General features: G+C 44.1%; 2 protein-coding genes across 4 annotated transcripts in view; both read right to left on the bottom strand.

The window, feature by feature from the left end:
* The window catches only part of NSUN3 (NOP2/Sun RNA methyltransferase 3), a 47924-nt gene extending 47311 nt beyond the window's left edge, over positions 1–613 (bottom strand). The window contains exon 1 of the mRNA XM_075263561.1: positions 524–613. The gene's annotated coding sequence lies outside the window, so the exon portion shown is untranslated. The remainder of the gene's footprint in view (positions 1–523) is intronic.
* A 4541-nt stretch (positions 614–5154) lies between these two features.
* Positions 5155–15162, bottom strand: part of ARL13B (ARF like GTPase 13B) — a 42302-nt gene continuing 32294 nt past the window's right edge. Inside the window, exons 7-11 of one of the 3 annotated variants that reach the window (XM_075263554.1) lie at positions 14561–14672; positions 14018–14261; positions 12619–12735; positions 10601–10669; positions 5155–5570 (exon numbers count right to left, since the gene is read on the bottom strand). In XM_075263554.1, coding sequence (XP_075119655.1) covers positions 5494–5570; positions 10601–10669; positions 12619–12735; positions 14018–14261; positions 14561–14672 — 619 coding nt within the window. In that variant the 3' untranslated portion in view covers positions 5155–5493. Of the gene's footprint in view, positions 5571–10472; positions 10670–12618; positions 12736–14017; positions 14262–14560; positions 14673–15162 lie in introns of those variants that run through there. The other 2 variants (XM_075263555.1, XM_075263553.1) reach the window with 2 other exon arrangements.

Here is a 15162-nt window from a genome sequence, read left to right as displayed (position 1 = left end):
GTTATACTGTGGGTGCTTAAGGGGGAAATTATACTGTGTGGTCCACATTAAAGGGATCATTATACTAGGGGGACCTCCTTAAAGGGGACATTATATTGCTGGGCCCATATTAAGGGGGACAATGTACTTTGGGTGTCACATTGAGGGAGAAGGTTACTGTGGGGGGCATTACACTACAAGGGCTTCAGGAGGCCATTACACTGTGTGGGGACCACAAGGGGCATGATGCCATATCAGGAACACTAGGGATAAAGTTACAACTGGGTAGAGCCAAAGTGGGCAGGTTTAGCTTCTGTTTCAGTGCCGTGAGAGGTATATATAATATATACTAATGCACAGCTGTAATTAGGAGAGGAGATATGTAAATCTGCATCTCCATTACGTCACTGAAGATTCCCATACACATAATAATTATGATATCAGTCAGGGGATGAAACACAGGAGTCATAGGAGAAGTGTCTGTAGATGTGGAAGCGCCTGTACATGAGGACGGTGACACGGTCTCCATATTACGAGCACTCACCTCTCATACTGTGTAATACAGACAGACACGTCCCGCAACCTCTAAGCACGTGTAGGAACTCACACAGCAAAAACACTCCGGCATCGAAAGGGTCAAATCCAAGTGCGAGAACTATCACGTGACAACTTTGAATACCGAACGTCACTTCCGGACCCGCTGCCTTGTGGGAAATGTAGTCCAAGCAGAGATGTAGTATAAGGTCATGTCTCCCGGCTGAGGAGCGTCTGGTGACACAGTTACTATAGCAACAGCTGCTGTGGGTCACTGAAGCTCAGGCGGCCATATTTGTTTAGGCTAATCTCTCCCTTTCTGGGATGTTTTACATTATAATAAATATACACACAGTAACTATTATGTGGTAAAATGATAATAAAAGCTGGAAAACTGTACATGGCTTGCACTAGTCCCTAAAAAAAACACGGGAGAGGTGGGGAGAGGCTTTATTACTTTATAAGTTGTATTGTAACACAGTAAAGGCATATTGTCAGTCATTAAAGGGTTAAGGAATGGGTGAAATAAATCCTCATATAATGAAGACACGTGAGGGGCCGGGTTTAGGGTCCCATCACATCTTAGGGTCCATTCACATGGAGGAAAATGGCGCTTTATATGGCGCTGAATTTTCCACGCTGAAAAAAAAAGCCTCCTATTGACTTCAATAGGTGCCGCTAGCTTTTTTTTTTTCCACTAGCGGAACCCATTGAATCAATGGCTTTTTTTTTTTCAGCGTGGAAAATTCAGCGCCAACTAAAGCGCCATTTTCCTCTGTGCGAATGAAGCCTTAGACAGGAGGGGTTCGGTTCTGACTGATGTTATATCATTCTGGTCTCTCGGAGGACCAGAACAACAGCCAGGTGGATGGCTAAGGGGGTGTTCACACTTGTGGCCGTCTTCGTCCTATTCCCCAGAAAAATTGCATAGGGGACGGCTTCCCGGCGCTCAGTTTTATAACCCATTCATTTCAATGGGTTTTGAAAGCAAACCGCCTGTGTCCAGATACAGTAAATGAATCAATCCATGTATGGCATATGAATATCATACATGAGTAGAGATGAGCGAGTAGCATTTGATCGAATACTACGGTATTCGAAATACTCGTACTCGATCAAGTGCTATTCGAATGGAAAAATTTGAAAGCTATATAGTCAGCCAATCAACGCTGGTTCTTCTCCTACCTTTAAAAGTCTTCTCCGTGCAGCATCCTCGCCTCGTCATCCAGCAATGAATTCACTCTGCTAGGCATCGGCCATGGGCAGAGCCGACTGCGCATGCCCGCGCTCCAAGAAAATGGCCGCTTTGACTGTAAGCGGCCATTTTCTTGTAGTGCGGACATGCGCAGTCGTCTCTACCCAGGCCCGATGCCTGGCAGAGTGAATTCATTGCCGGATGACGCCGCGGGGACACTGCGCGGAGAAGACTTCTCGGAGGATCCAGCCCAACCCTCACTCGTGGACTTGGTAAGTTCAGTTTGATTGAATGTTGCCTACCCCTGAAATGAGCATTTTTCCCCCATATAGTATAATAGGATTCGATATTCGATTTGAGTAGTCGAATATTGAGGGACTACTCAAAACGAATATCGAGTATTTAACTACTCGCTCATCTCTATACATGATCCGTCCATGCAGGTTTTGCACAGACCCATAGTTTAACACGTTCCTGTGTAGGTAGGCTTATTCATTGGCTGCACTTCACACAACTAATTTAATTAAAGAGGCCTTTAGTTCTTAAAGAATTGGGTGTATCTCAGGATGTTCATGCATCTGTACCGGGTGTCAGTCTGGTGCAGATTTGTCCAAAACGGCCAGCCAAAAACGTCCTGCAAGCCAATATCTTCAGTTAAAAAAAGAACGGACACTCACTAGACTCCCATTATAGCTAGAGTTCCTCAGGCTCTGTTCGTGTCCACTTATTTTATGGTCCGTCCTTCTATGGAGTAGGTACAATGGATATCCGGTGCAGATGTAGACTAAGAGTATGCCAAGTGGTGCAAATCTGGCACAATCAATAGGTTGCCCATCTAGAAATTCACGCGTGCCACATTGATCATACAACCTGGACCATTGGGATAAATGTTGCATGTTTTCAGACTGTATTAGTAAATGTGGGCCAGTGTCCTAGTCACCTTATACTATTATAGTCTGTGGGACAAGAGCCATGCCATGCCATGCCATACAGCGGAGTGCCAAGGGATATAGATAACCGCCCCAGACCTCAGCTCTGTTCAGTACATGGTCCCACACATCATCCCATAGAGACATACACAATATAGAGGAATAAACACACTGCACTTTGTATCATTCAGGTTTCTTTACTGCAGGTTTTGTAGTGTACCAATACTCTTGATAAAATTCTATACAATTATTATATACAGTACCAGTGAGGATTATATATAGCAGTAGAAAGATAGTGGCTACATAAATATAGTAAAGGCCAGGAATACTGAAATGATATGGAGAAATTGTCACAAAAATATATGCAGTCCCAATACGGGAAAAAATACAGAATCGGCCAGATCAATTATGGTAGTAAAACTTCCCAGACAACCCCTTTAAAGGGATCCTATCACTAAAAAGCATTTTTTGTGACTAAGGCTGTATTCACACAGAGTAACGCCAGGCGTTTTTTGTGTGCTTTTTGCACATAGCGCCGCATATACGCAGCGTTAACGCCGCGCTATTATGCGGTGGCGTTGCCCGGCGTTAATGCGGCGCTAAGTGCAAAAAACACACAAAAAACGCCTGGCGTTACTCTGTGTGAGTACAGCCTAACACGTAGGGATAGCCTTAAGAAAGGCTATTCTTCTCCTACCTTTAGATGTCTTCTACGCTCCGCCGTTCGGTAGAAATCCCGGTTTTCATAATTATGCAAATGAGTTATCTTGCAGCACTGGGAGTGGTCCCCTGCGCTCAAACAGCAGTAGGGGCGTCCCCAATGCTGTGAGAGAACTATCCAGCGCTGCCTCCATCTTACTTACACAGGAAGTGGCCATTTTCTTGTGGCCTGTGAGCATGTGCAGTCGGCTCTGCCCGAGGCCTAGAAGTTTGACCCCCAGTGCCGGAAGAAGACTCGTGAAGAGACCGTTCCTAAGAAGATGGAGCGGCGCTTGAGAGTTCTCTCGCAGCATTGGGGACGCCCCCAGTGCTGTTTGAGCGCTGGGGCCGGCCCCCAGTGCTGCGAGAGAACTCATTTGCATACAGACGGAAACCGGGATTTCTACTGAACGGTGGTAGAGAGAAGATATCTAAAGGTAGGAGAAGAATAGTCTTTCTTAAGGCTATCCCTACGTGTTCGTCACATTAAATTGCTTTTTAATGATAGGATCCCTTTAAGGAGGTTCCTCAATACCAGTACTACGCATATGCAAGAAGGGGCAAAGAGACTGCAGGCATTGCATAAAAACTGCAAAACTGCCCAGAAAATGTGGCCTTTATATATAAAAAGTGTTCCCATATCAAGAAAAAAGGTGTCAAAGCAGCCAAGCAGATACAGCCTGTGAACATATTACAGAGGGAATCGGTTTGGCTGCTATGAGCAAGACTGACACACTTAGGCCTTGTTCACACAGTGCAGTTTTCCAACAATTTCAATCAAAATGGTGATTGGCGAATAAAGGGAGGAGAAATATGAAAGGAAAATCTTTTCCTGTCTTCACTTTAGAGCCAAACCCAGTTTTAGATAAAAAAAAAAACAAATGCATTAAAAAACTGCAATAAAATTGCACTGTCTGATTACAGCCTTATATATTTTTTTTTTTGGTTCCAACTTGGTTTTACAAAAGACAGAGGCACCTCCCAAGTCTCATGAATAAATTAATTGCATTTGTACCATCATAAGGAATCCACTTAGGCCGGGCTCACACATCCGAAAAGGATTCATATTTACATACATGGAATTTCACCCCGTGAGAGTGTGAACCCAGCCATAAATGGTTTGTCTCACAATAGCGGATTATCTCTTACCCATAGGATTGGCGATAAAGGTGTGATAACTTGAAACCACATTCATCGGTAGACTCCTCCCTCTTGTCTGTTCATTGCAAGGGGGAGGAGGAGTCTGAATGGGCGTGTACCATGTGGCTCTATTCAATGTCGATTGAGACCATGAGAACGGCTAATTGCTACAATCTGCTATCTCCATCCGTACTGGCAAGAAATAAGCAGCACCCAATACGTGACCACTCCGCCATTATACTCCTCCTCTTTGTAGTGATGTAATGAGGCACAATGGGGGGCTCAGTCCCTCATTCTACTGATTGGTGGTGGTCCCCGCGATCACACAGTTATTACCTATCCTTTAGACAGAGGACAAATAGCCATTGTGAGACAATAAGGCTCCGTTCCCACGGAGTAACACGCCGCTCATTTAGACACGTAAACATGTGTCAGAGCGAGGCGCTTCAAAACAGATCCCATTGACTTCAATGGGTGCTGGTTTACGCGCGCTACACATTGAAATCAATGGGTTATAAAGCCTCCCATTGATTTCAATGTGTAGCACGCATAAGCCGGCACCCATTGAAGTCAATGGGATGTGTTTTGAAGCGCCTCGCTCTGACACGTGTTTATGTGTCTAAATGAGCGGCGCGTTACTCCGTGGGAACGGAGCCTTATAAATACTTAGCAGGCTTTGTGCTTCTTAGAACAACCTTGTAAAAAACGTTTAAAACCTGTAAAATTTCCAGGGAAGAAAACAATTTTTTAAAAAAAGTACATAATACTGGATGAAAATAGTTTGGACATTCTAGTGGAGGAGAGATGTCGTGTCCCACGTTGTTATAGCTGACGTGCCATTTTACCATCTTCCACAATGCCCATGCCATAAGCCACATTCGGCCAACTTACTGGCGGACCAATGACTGGCGACATCACTTCCAATCATTTTAGTTCTGTAAGTATAAAATACTGATGTCACAGGATGGTCACCAGCGCAAGGACGTGTAAAAAAATTACCATTCCCTGTTGTGCATCTCAAGAGATGACATCGTGTGTGTCACTGTTGGGTCTTTGCCGCATTGTCAATGGCGGGAGAGGCTTTCCATAAAAATCTAGTTCAAGACAAACAGCAAAACACAAGAAACAATGGTCCGATTAGTAGTATAGGGTGCAAGTATAGAGACTGGTAGAGGCAGCGCATGCAGGGTGAGTATGGTGCATAGGAGTCATGTCATCAGAACCAGTGCTACATGGAAAAGGAAATGGTGAGGGTTAGTCAGAAGAATGGAGAACAATCCAAAATCCTAAATGCAATGGTCATGTTGGGGCAGATTTGCTGAAAAATTTTGTGACTGTACCCGACGTTAGAAATCCATGCCCATACTGTATCTACAGACCCATTCACACTTGTAGAGTGGGTTTGAAAGGAAGAGCTTTTACGTGTTGACTTGGTTTTAGAATACACAATGAAAATCTGAACATGGTCTTATAAATATAGAGACTTATAAGGCAATTCTTTAGTATTTAAAGAGGACCTCTATGATTGGCTTGTCCCTGTGATGACATCACTACAAGGTCTTTTGTTGTCTTCTAAGTAGTAATCTATGCAGAGCAGTGGCTGCAGCTCCCTGTGTCTATCATACTGGTAGATCTCCATGTGCACAGTAGATCTATGATATGATAGACACAGGGAGCTGTGCATTTACATATACGTTTAAAAGGTAATTCATTAAAACGGGGGGGAGGGGCTTTTAACAAACGATTAGCAGGACCTGAATAGCCTTTTTAAAGACTATTCAGGCATATGTTCATCTAAAATGGAGAAAATCCAGTGATCGAGCCCCTTTAAGTTTTTTTTTTATTTTTAATTTACCTCCAGTTATAAACAACTTTACATAAATGAATAGTACAAGCTGATATAAGAAATGTTGTAATATATCTCATTACAGAGATCTGTCTCCTTATTTTCAATCTGACTGCTTTAGGGTCAGTGCACATTGGGAAGCTTTTTTGGAGGCCGATTTTGAGGCGGATTCAGTGTCAAAAATCAGCGCCAAAAAACGCTGTGTGCACTGACCCTTACATTATATCCATCTCTGTAGTCACCTCACACATACAGTAGAGCTCTATGGAGAAAAGAGGGGTAGAGTAGGGTTCTCCTGCTGACTGGTTAAAGGGGTTAACCGAGGAGTAGTAATATACTTAAAGGGTGCATTCACACGGAGTAAAATGGAGTGTAATTTGGAGCGTTTACGGAGCGTATACGGAGCATTTACGTAAACGCTCTGTAAACGCTCCAAATAACACTCCATTTTACTCCGTGTGAATGCAACCAAAGAGGACCTTTCATCAGATCGGGCACATGCTATATACTGCTGGAAAGCTGACAGTGCGCTGAATTCAGTGCACTGTCGGCTTTCCCAATCTGTGCCCGGTGTAAAGCGCTATCGGTCCCGGTATCGTAGTGCTTTACAGTCAGAAGGGCGTTTCTGACACTTAGCCAGGGACGCCCTTCTGCCCAGCAGCGCCTATCACGCTGTACTGTGGAGCAGGGAGGAACGCCCCCCTCCCGCTCCTGATAATACTCATCTATGTACGAGCTGTGTGAGCAGAGGGAGGGGGCGTTCCTCTCCGCTCCACAGTACAGCGTGATAGGCGCTGCTGGGCAGAAGGGCGTCCCTGGCTAAGTGTCAGAAACGCCCTTCTGACACTAAAGCGCTACGGTACCGGGACCGATAGCGCTTTACACCGGGCACAGATCGGGAAAGACAATAGTGCGCGGAATTCAGCGCACTGTCAGCTTTCCAGCAGTATATAAAACTGCATGTGCCCAATCTGATGAAAGGTCCTCTTTAAGGATCCTTAGTGATCACTGATGATAGACCAAGGGGGTTTCAGTGGTGTCACATGATGTCATGTAGCATTGCCCCCCTCCCCCAAGTCACTGTACACCCCCTTTCCCTGAGTAATTATTTGTGCCTCAGATACTGGCTTTCCTATAGTAAGTAATTACCTATGAGATCAGGAAAGGGGGGGGGGGGGGTGGGCTGCATCAAATCACATGACCTGGGAGTTGTGATAATGCCAGATCCCTAGGGTTCATCATCTGAGCAGGTAAGTATATTACTACTCCCTGGACAACCCCTTTAAATTAATTTATTGAATCATTCTGTGTGGTACTACTAGCCTTGTATCTAGAAACATAAAAGAGCTAAAAAAAAAAAAATTCAAAGTAGCAGCAGCAGTAATTATTTGAGTGTCTTTTCTAGAAGCTCATCTTACCCTTCCTCTCTTCATAGACTAAGTAACTAACTCTGCTTGATAAGCCAAGTAAAAAAAAGTTGTAAAATAAGATAAGTCAGTGTTTTATCAACTGCAGGAAATAAATGGCACAAAAGACAAAAAAACGCTCAAGAACAATTTATTCAATGTAAACAGCAACAAGCCATATAGAAAAATATAGATTTACTATGAAATGACCTCTAGGTTATATATAAATATATTAATTAATAAAGTTCTCGTCTACCTGAATAGTAGGTGTATTCATTTGGGAATCAGACTTCCTTATGAATAAACCATGTCACACCCTATTGTAAAGAGGAATCTGGTTGTAAATATAGTCATAGATTTCCAGGATGAATAACAGAGGAGCAGTACAAGATCACATTTTGGACTGTTATATCTTAAGGAATCCAAGGATTTACCAAAATAGAAAGGATCCTACAACTTTCTAATGTAAAACAATGTAGCGGATCCACTACAGTCCTATGTATTGTACTGGAACACCCCGGCGGAGTCTCATAGTCGTATTGATATGTGATTGATTATTGATATCCTATTCATTATAGACTCATTCATTTTGCTGCGGTATCCATGTAATTTTGGGCTGGTGATGTTTATGAATGAATGAATGAAATATATCCATATGAAATAATTATTTAATCATTCACTTTGTTTGGGGTACGTTTGGGTCACACGAGGATACTCCACTGTCTCCATTCTCCTGAGGAATTTTAAAGGTTTTTAAGTAGAGATTCCCATTTTGAATAGCACGCACCCACAGGAATGAATGGACGCAGCCGGCATGCAGGGGGTTAAGCGGCCAGCCGCCGGCAAAGTCTGTCTGCCGGCCGCTTCCATTCATTCCTATGGGTACGGCCGTTTCGAATAGTACTCGCTCATCTCTATCTTTAAGATTACTGGTCCGCACTTCGTTATTCTTGTTATAAACTAGCATTCTATTATATTGGTGTTCGGATATTAATTTTTATCTATCTATCTATCTATCTATCAGATGTAGGGAATTATTTCTCCTGTATGTTCCTTATACGAAGGATTTGTCACATGAAGACAAACCCCTGTTCAGTGATCGGTCTGGTTCCCTTATACTCTGATGAACACGGAGGAATCCAGTACACAGATCGTCCGGATTTCATAGCCCAAACTAAGTTTGGAAACCCAAACTCCCTGACCATAGTGTTCTATGATGTCAGGAGTCCCTACCTCACTGCAGCTCTGCTGTGCCATACGATATATGGGATAGTGGATATGGGATAGTGGGACCACAGGGAGGTAGGGGCTCCTGACATCATAGAAGACTATGATGAGGGAGTTTGGGTTTCCACACTGAATTGGGACCAGTAAATCCAGTCAATGTACAGATCGGATTTTCTCTTTGATTCGTCTAAATCCTGGACACCCCCCTTTAAAGATGACCTGTCATGTCTTTTAACCTTGGCGGTATGCACCCGGGATCTGGAGATATTTGCACGGTTTGCTTCAGTACAGATATCTCTTCACAGTCAGGAAGATAGGCCTTACAGCCTTGCATCATCGCAGGGCTATGAGGAACGCCCCCATGACAGTACTCTATGAGGAGCACCCCCTAGAAATACAAAGCTTTGTACTTCTAGGGGACGCTCCTCATAATAACTGCAAGAAACTCACCGTGTACCAATCCCTACAAAGGGACTACACCATGGCCACCTACCTGGAGAGAATACCCCACCCCAAACACAGACAGACCCTGAGCCGGTACAGACTGAGCGCCCACAACCTAGAGATAGAGACGGGGCGATACAGGCAGACGTACAAGCCACGGGAGAACAGACTGTGCCAGCACTGTGACCAAGGGGCCCATTTCCTGCTATACTGCACCAAATACTCAGCTGTGAGGGCCGTCTACTACCAAAGACTCTCTGCCCACTTCCCAGACTTCACATCTGCAGGCGAAAAGGGGAAACTCTACATCCTACTGGGAGAAGAAGAGGCCACTGTGGAGATCGCTGCCCAATAGGTGTCCAGCTGTCACCAAACAAGAGGAAGATGAAACGCATGGACTATCAAACCCCCCATGGACTATTAAACCCCCCACCCACAAGACCACTAAGCTCCCCCATCATGCGTCTACCCCATACCCACACGCCCCAAACAAGAACGACGAGACCCTACAGACACTCAAACCCACAGACCCCGTACCCATCCCCCTCCACCACCCCCAACCCCCTTTTTGCTTTGGCAACACCAAATGTCTTATTCTTTAGTAATGCTATCTGACACTAGAATGTATGGCGCATTATTCTAACAGTGGAGGGATTCTGGCACCGATATCTGGCACCCGGGCGCATACCTGCAAAGCTGGAAGTGCATTGTCAAAGCAAGTCAGCTTTCTAGCAGTATATAATACCGCACATCTCCGAGGACATGAAAGATCCTACATTGTACGCTGCTAATGGCTCAGCATTTTTGGGTAATTCAGCACCTCGTACATCCCTTGTAGGCTTGACTATTGGGAAGTTTACTACTTTAGTTTACACAAGCAACAGAAGTGGCAATTGCGTAGAATGGGGATAAACGTTACCACCATCTTATCTTCAGTACAAATGGAGTGATCCCCATCACAGCGGCTTCTATACAGTCCTGACATTTCCTTCATTGGGATGTATGTGGTTAGTATTTGAGAAATAACCAATGAAGAGGAAAGAAACATGACAGAGTAAAAAACCAAATAACTGAGGCCCCATCCATGCTGGTTAGGAAGCAGCCGCACATGAAGAAAGCGATGGGTTAATGAGAGCGCCATGGCCATGGAGAATGGAGTTTGCATGCGAAGAAACAGAAGATAAAGGCATTTTACAATTACCATTATGATGTGTTTCTCCAAGAGCCTCAAGTTTTGGAAGTCTAGTAACTTTTGGGGTTCCCCAGCCAACTACAGGGAAAACAAACAAAATTTCACTAAAAATATAAAAACATAAAAACATCAGCAAATGGCTCAGTGGAAACTGAAAAACAAGAAGTTCTACAGAGTTTGGATAAAAGAGCTAAAAAGAGACAAAACCAGTTACCTACATAGACGTCTGATACAACATTAAAAATCTTATAAAACTTATAAATAAATAAATTTGCTGTTCAAATAATACATTTTACACTTAAAAACTAAGGGCGTCTAGCAGGTGAATTCTGTCTCCCGGACTCCCAGCACACGGTAGGGCACTTAGAGACCTTTGGGCTCAGACAACAGTGGTTATTGTTAGTGCTTTTAAAGAGGACCTTTCACCTCCTGGGGCACATGCTGTTTAATACACCGCTAGAAAGCAGACAGTGCGCTGAATTCAGACTGTCGCCTTTCCCTTTTTGTGCCCCTGGTGAAGAGCCATTGGTCCCAGTACTGTAGCTCTTCACTGTCAGAAGGGCGTATCTGACAGTCATGGACGCCCTTTCTCACAGTATAGCGCTATATTGTGAGAGTGGTGAGGAACGCCTCCTCCCCTCCTGATAGTAGAGTCCATAGTGCTTGACTCATCATTCAGTGTCATCGCTGGGCGGTAAGCAAAGCCCCCCTCTCACAGTACAGCGCTATAGCCGCTACTGTGAGGAAGGGCGTTCCTGACTGACTGTCAAACGCCCTTCTGACAGTGAAGAGCTACGGTACCGGCACCGATAGCTCTTCACCGGGGGCACAGATCGTGAAAGCCGATAGTCTACTGAATTCAGCGCACTGTCAGCTTTGTAGCTGTGTATTACACCGCATGTGCCCCAGATGGTGAAAGGTCCTCCTTAAATAGAGAGAAAATAAACTTGTCATGCAAAGTAGCTGGCAAGTCCCCAAAGGATGGTCGTAGTCTGGGCAAGTGTTTTTAGACTCCCTCATAAACCTTGCTCAGTGCCTCTCCTTTGCCTACTGGGTTCCAAGTGTCTTACTAAGCGGTGGAAGATTTTTTTTAGAAGGCATAATTCACCTGACAGACTCCCTTTGAAGAGAGTCTGTCACCAGGATGAAGCATATTAAACCAGTAACTCAGATAGGTAATGCTTTTTCCCCATGAAAAGTTATGCCTCTGTTATTATTCATTTATTTCGGTTTGCAAATGAACAATCTGGAGCACATAGGGCGCCTCCATTGCTCCAAATTGTTACACCCCACACTGCTCTAATACGCCTGTCTTTACCCCCCTCCCCCTTAAAGTGACAGGGCAAGGGAGCTATGCCGACATCTCACCTGGGCCTGTGTTCTCACATCTGCATCAGTATATTAGAGCAGTGCGGGACGTAGCAGTTTGGAGCAACGGCGCCACCTTAAGTGCTCCAGCTCATTTGCACATTGTGAAATAAATGAATTTCTCGTGAACAGAGGCATGAATGTTCATGGAGAAAAAGGGTGTTACATTCAGCCGACCTGGTGACACACTCCCTTTAAATACTGAACCCAAAAATACTTTTATGACATGTGACACGACAAGGAACCACCAACGATGAGGATAAACATAACCAGAGAGTCTCGGCTGCCAGGATATGTCATAAAAGTCAACCCTGCAAAAACCTCTTTAATAATAAAATATCACACCGTAAGAAGCGGTCGTACCAGCAGACTGACAAAAAGCATATAAATGATGTAAAAATAGGATATAAATACAGTTTATCAATTATTAAGAGCTAAAAGTGCCAAAAACAACAAGATATTATTGCAGTTTTATGTAGCTCGTGTTGGTTCAAAAGCAAACCTAATAGATTGTAACATTTAATAAAGCTCCAATGTAGACTGTCCACACGTGATATCGAGAAATACATAAAAGCTTTCTTCAGTATTGTCCACAAAAAAAAAAAAAAAAAAAAACTTGCTTGGATATCTTCCAGCAGGAGGCGCACTTCTTTACTCACCAGGTAACTGAGGTGGCGGCGTAGTTGGGCTCTTTAAATCTGACTCCTCTGCACTTAAAGGCTCAATTTTGTTATTTCTTTTCATTTTTAGCTTTTTCGTCTTCTTTTTGCTTTGAGCTAAACAAAACAAAAAAAATTAAAACATAAAAAATAAAACAAAACAGAATTCATGTTATAGGGAATTTATTATGTATTTCTGCATGAATTATTGGCATATAAAAGATACCTAACCTTATTGGATGGCTCTATATGAGAACCATATCTCATAGCAGCGCGCGCAAAAATACGTGCGTTATACGAACATGCCATTGAACTCAATGGCTAACTACATTTTACATGTGTAAAATGTACAGAATACACCGAGCGTAGACAGAATACACGGAGCGTAAACTCCGTGTGAGGGGGCGCTAACACTCTGTTTTGCCCTCCTCCCCAGGATAGACTTCTATAGGCACACTTCAGGTATCAGAATTTACAGTGCTTTTTTTTTTTTTTTAACTAGTTACTATTCCTTTAAGGGATCCTATCACTGGATTCCCTTTTTTTCTGACTAACATGTAGGAATAGCCTTAAGAAAAGCTATTCTTCTCCTACCTTTAGAGGACTTCTCCACACCGCTGTTCGGTAGAAATCCGGGTTTTCTTCGGTATGCAAATGAGTTCTCTCTCAGCACTGGGGGCGGGTCCTAATGCTGCAAGAGAAATCTCCAGCGCTGCCTCTATCTTCTTCTGGAACGCCCTCTCCCTGTGTCTTCTTCCATCCTGGGTTTCAATCTTCTAGGCTTCGGGCAGAGCCGAATGTGCATGTCCGGACCACAAGAAAATGGCCGCTTACACCAGGTTACTGTGTAAGCGGCCATTTTCTTGTGGCCGGGCATGCGCAGTCAGAGAACTCATTTGCATACCGAAGAAAACCCGGATTTCTACTGAACAGTGCTAGTTCACCTCAAAATCCACCCCCTCACAATAGAGGTCTATGTAGACCGCGAGCTGCCCTTTCTTCAGGCGGATTCCCGGCTGAGTCAGCCTCATTTGGGCCTAATCTGGATCGGAAAGCCGTGACGGAATGTGCTCACGCGGAGCAATCAATTGGCCTCATGCACACGGCTGAAATGTTTCAGCAGAACGCACTTGGGTAACATGTATTCCATCTCCCACTGTTTTCAATGGGGCTTTTTGTTCCAATGTCACAGGGCAGGATCTGCTCTATAATATTCAGAACAGAACTTAGCATCAGAACCCATATAAGTTGTGTGCGGGAGGCCTTACAGTCTCTGAGAGGTGACCGAGTACCCCCAGAGTGTGACAAACAAACTGCATTATTCATTTATCTACGTGTATCAAGTACTATCTAATCCTGTAAATTTAACAAAAAAAAAAAAAAAAAAAAAGATAGATACCGGATTCCCTCCGTTCAGAAGGATCCACAACGGCCTCGTCCTGCTCCAGCTTCTGGGCCAAAGCATCTTTATAGGAGTCTAATAAATGTCCATCCTGTGATGCCCGGCCGCTCTCGCTCCCTTCACTTCCAGAGTCCATTGCTTCCTCTTCTCCCTTAGGCTCCAGAGCAATGTCTAGCCCATTCTGTCCATTTACCATTTTTTGGCGCTTTTTCTCCTTTTCCTTCCTAATTTTTTCTTCGTTCTAGTTATTATAAGGAAGAGAGGAAAAAAAAAAATTATTGTAATTCAGGATAACACTGGTCAGAAGGTGAAGCATGATTGTACAGCTCTAACATATAATACAATGATATACAAGTGTATACACTATATACAGCTTGACAGGTGCTCTCTCCTCAGACACTATCTATAAAACTGGCTCCCATCTGCCGGGCGCTGCCAAGATCCCATCAATGGACGGTTTATGAATCTTGACATAATCTACTATAAAACGAGATCAAAGTCCAATGCAACAGGATAGAAACACACAGAGTAATAGGATACCTCCATGATAACGGCCGATATCGGCTGGAATGGGTTCACCATAGGGACGGAGGAGTCTTCATCAACCAGTTGTCTTCCCTCTCGCTCGGCTTCTTCCCTTTCCCTTTCTTCTCTATACGTAATGGAATAAAACGTTACACGTAAGGCCGTGATGGTAGGAGATCACATTTCTATATACAGTCGTACCAATGGAAGAGGCAGGAGTGGGACAAACTGGTCAGGAATATGATAGAACTGATGACTGAGTGTTGTTTGTCTGTTATAGATGTAGCAGAGCTGAGTCAGTCATGTCACACGACTCACAGTCACGGTTATTCATAGGTGGACAGGTAAGTACAGGGGACACCGCCCGGCGCTGCTCATTCCCAAGAGTCCTCCTAGTAGATCAAATCTAGCAACATAAATGACTGGTGTGACCTGCTGGCGTACAGAACTATTAAAGGGACATAGTAGGCAATAGAGTTGAGCGAGTACTGTTCGGATCAGCCGATCCGAAAAGCATGCACGCATTGAAATGAATGGAAGCACCTGGTGCTTCCGGTTTGACGGCTGCTTAACCCACTGCGTGTCGGCTGCGTGCATTGATTTCAATGCGTGCGTGC

The sequence above is a fragment of the Leptodactylus fuscus genome, chromosome 2 (genome assembly GCF_031893055.1).
Source record: "Leptodactylus fuscus isolate aLepFus1 chromosome 2, aLepFus1.hap2, whole genome shotgun sequence".
NCBI lineage: Eukaryota > Metazoa > Chordata > Amphibia > Anura > Leptodactylidae > Leptodactylus > Leptodactylus fuscus.
Note: the sequence above shows the minus strand (reverse complement) of the source record. Positions and strands in the feature narration are given on the sequence as shown.